This window comes from Cynara cardunculus, assembly GCF_001531365.2.
Source record: "Cynara cardunculus var. scolymus isolate 2C chromosome LG 6, CcrdV1, whole genome shotgun sequence".
NCBI classification, from domain to species: Eukaryota; Viridiplantae; Streptophyta; class Magnoliopsida; order Asterales; family Asteraceae; genus Cynara; species Cynara cardunculus.
The window spans coordinates 5951741-5955675 of NC_037533.1; the positions used below are offsets into that span (position 1 = coordinate 5951741).

Below are 3935 nucleotides of genomic sequence, written 5' to 3' on the forward strand. Positions count from 1 at the left end.
AAGTCTTAAGAGGAAGGCTTGTCCTTTGCTATAGTGAATAGTACAAAAAGCACTATTCATGAGCAGACATCCTTACCTAAAGTTGGTGGGCAATAAAGTCAACTAGTCGGCTCCGTACCATACCAACGTTTAGAAGGGTATGGGTTTGTCCTTTGTGTGTATAAGGACAAGACAACAACAATCGTGCTAAGCAAGCTTCCTTTCATCGCTGAATGCTGGAATGACCTGAAGGTTTCTTCAGCATTCGCTGAGGCTTGAGCAATCTTCACACATATATAGACGGGCTTGTAATCATTGAGTATCGCTTTAGATCACGTACTCTCCAGTCTCTAATCTTCAGTTTTAGTCTTCAACTTTGGCTGAAGGTTCTTTGGTGTGAGTGTTGTCTTCTTGAAGTATTTGTTGTCTCTAATTAAATTACAATACAAGTTCTTCAGCGATCACTRAACAGGCTCAATGATGATCGCTGGAAYTGAAAAGACAGAAACATAAATACAACGTATAAGTGAAAAGGGATTATMATCAAATCACTGAGAGAGAGGTTCAACACTTATCAATCAGCACTTCACGAGYGTTGCCTAGGTTGTTGATGCTGCAAGGAACRTTGAAAGGGAAYGACTGGACACTATACTTTCTCGAGGTGATAGTGATACGAAAAGAAACAGAGATGTACCGGGCGAGGAACCAATCGGACAGGTCATTGGAAACAACCGAATTACAAACCTCCAATTTCATCTCAAGGAACTTCTAGTAAAGGTTTTTCGCATACAACTTCTCTGTTACGGTGCAAAGATTGCATTTTTAGACATCGTTCTGACCCATGTCTTTGAATGACCGACGCCTGTTATAACTACGTTCAACGAGGTCATTTAGCTCGTGATTGTAAACCAGGGCCGAAAGATAATTCAAAAGATAAAGAAAAGCAATCTACTCTCGGTGGTTGGATGTTTACACTATCAGCTGATAAATCTACTGCGGGTATGGTTTCTAGTACCCTTTCTATTGATGGTAGAGATGCATATGTTTTATTTGATACAGGTGCTACACACTCGATTGTTTCTGAAAACTTTGRAGAAAMTCTTAAATCRTATGAACAATCCACCRAGTTTCCTTTACATATTACTACTCCTATGGGTARTTCAGTATGTATACTTGGTCAATTCTTAAACTGTCTGTTATTTATTGGCAATCAAATTCGGGAGGTTACTTTACTTCCAATGAAAATTGTTCACTTTGATATCATTCTTGGAATGGATTGGTTGTCTAAACATCGAGTGACGATAAACTGCAAACCTAAAACATATCATCTTCGGTGACGTCAATGAACCCGAATATGTGCTCCAAGGTGTTTCACCTGAGAAGGGGACTCGTGTTATMTCAGAAGTAAATGTTAAAATAATGGTATGGCAAGGATGTGAAGGGTTTCTAGCTTCATTACAAGATCTTGAAGAGGTATRCCTTAAACTTGAAGATATTTTTGTTGTTAATCAATTTCAAGATGTCTTTCCTGATGAACTTCTAAGAGTTCCTMCGGAAAGGAAAATTGAATTTACAATTGATCTTGTTTCGGGAGCTGCCCTATCTCAAAGGCTCCWTATCGTATGGCTCTAACCGAAATGAATGAACTTAAGGAACAACTTGAAGATCTTTCTAATTGGGGTTTCATTCGCCCTAGTGTATCTCCATGGGGGGCACCGGTCCTATTCGTTAAAAAGAAAGATGGATCGATGCGATTGTGTATTGACTATGGTGAACTAAATCTGGTCACGGTACATAATAAATACCCTTTACCCCGTATAGACGATCTCTTCGATCAACTCCAAGGAGCAAASTAATTTTCTAAGATCGACTTAAGGTCTAGATATCACCAACTCCAGATCAGAGATCAAGATATTCCTAAGACTGCATTTCGTACTCGATATGGTCATYATGAATTTATTGTTATGTCATTCGGGTTAACTAATGCTCCAGTAGTTTTTATGGATCTTATGAACYGGGCTTTAAAAGATTATTTGGACGACTTTGTTATCGTTTTTATTGACGATATTCTCATATATTCAAAGTCGAAAGAAGATCACGAAACCCACTTGTGTATTACTTTAGAAACTCTTCAAARTAAGAAGTTGTACGCAAAGTTTTCTAAATGTGAATTCTAGTTGCATCAAGTGGCATTTTTGGGTCACATTATCTCCGRCGAAAGCATTAAAGTTGATCCTGCTAAGGCTGACGCTATCACTAACTGGCCAAAGCCTACAAATGTTTCTGAAGTTCGAAGTTTCCTAGGTCTAGTAGGTTACTATCGACGAATTCCTGAAAACTTTTCCTGGATCATGCTCCCTATGACTAAACTTCATCGGAAAGAATTTAAATTTATTTGAGGTGAAGAATAGTAAAAGAGTTTTGAAGAACCGAGAAAGAGATTGATTTTAACGCTTGTTCTTTTATTGCCATCTGGGTCGGGAGGTTTTCAAGTTTATAGTGATGCTTCCAAAAGTCGTCTTGGTTGTGTTCTAATGTAACACGGCAAAGTGATTACCTATGTCTCTCGCCAGCTCAAATCTTATGAAGTAAACTACCCTACTCATGATCTTGAGTTGGCAACAGTCATTTCCGCACTCAAAATATGGCGTCATTATCTGTACGAAGAGACTTGTGATATCTTTACTGTTCACAAAAACTTAAAGTACATCTTCATGCAAAAAGAGTTGAATATGTGTCAACGACGGTGGCTCGAACTTCTTAGGGACTACAATGTTCGAATTTAGTATCATACATGCAAAGCTAATATAGTCGCCGATGCCCTTAGTCGTAAAAGCATTGGTAACGTATCGTCTTTAACCGTTCAGTCTCATATTGCTTCAGATATAGAACGTATGGGTATCTCTTTGTATTATCATGGTGGAGATGAAGTTTTGGCTAATCTCACGGTTGAACAAACTCTTGTATCTCGAATCAAAGAGGCTCAACAAGAGGATGGAGAACTTTGGGCTATCTTACAAAAGGCTAAAATGATTCGCAATCCGATTTTCGAGTTGATGATAAAGGTATTATCTGGTTTTCTAATCGACTTTGTGTACCCGACAATCCTGAACTCAAAGAAGCAGTTATGAGTGAAGCTYATAATTCATTGTTCTCGATTCATCCCGGATCCACTAAGATGTACAWATATCTAAAACAGTACTTTTGGTGGAATGGTATGAAACGAGATATAGCAGAATACGTGGCAAAATGTCTTACTTGCCAGAAAGTGAAGATTGAACATCAACAGGTTAGCGGATTGTTACAACCATTAGAGATTCCAGTTTGGAAATGGGAACATATCTCTATGGATTTTGTAACAGGACTGCCGAAAACTCAGAGACGACATGATGCTATATGTGTAGTAGTTGACCGTTTGACAAAATYGGCTCATTTCCTACCAGCAGAAAATCATGAGGTTGCATGGCATGCCAGTTTATATCACATCAGACTGAGGTCCGCGATTCACTTCTCGATTCTGGAAAGGTCTTCACCAGGCTTGGGGTATGCGATTAACTATGAATTTTAGCTTTTCATCCACTAACAGATGGCCAGACTGAACGAACTATTCAAACTCTAGAAAATATGTTACGGGCTTATGCTCTTGAGTGTTTTGGTGGTTGGGATGAGTCTCTATATCTTGTGGAGTTCGCATATAACAATACTTGGCAAGCTAGTATTGGCATGGCCCTGTATGAAGCTTTATACGGTCAGAGATGTAGAACACTGATATGTTGGAATGAAGTGGGGGAACAAGCTATTGAAGGACCGAAACTTATCTGGATTACTACTGAACAAGTCGAGATCGCAAGACAGAAAATGAAAGAGGCTCAGTCTCGGCAAAAAAGTTAAGTGGACAATCATCGAAAACATTTAGAGTTCCAAACGGGTGATCACGTCTTTCTAAAAGTTTCACC

General features: G+C 38.8%; 1 protein-coding gene across 1 annotated transcript; it reads left to right on the plus strand.

Moving 5' to 3' along the window:
* Positions 1–830: 830 nt before the first annotated feature.
* On the plus strand, positions 831–1316 carry LOC112514092. The gene has a single exon (XM_025120425.1). It carries the CDS (start codon positions 831–833, stop codon positions 1314–1316), a length of 486 nt encoding a protein of 161 aa, XP_024976193.1.
* Positions 1317–3935: the final 2619 nt, after the last annotated feature.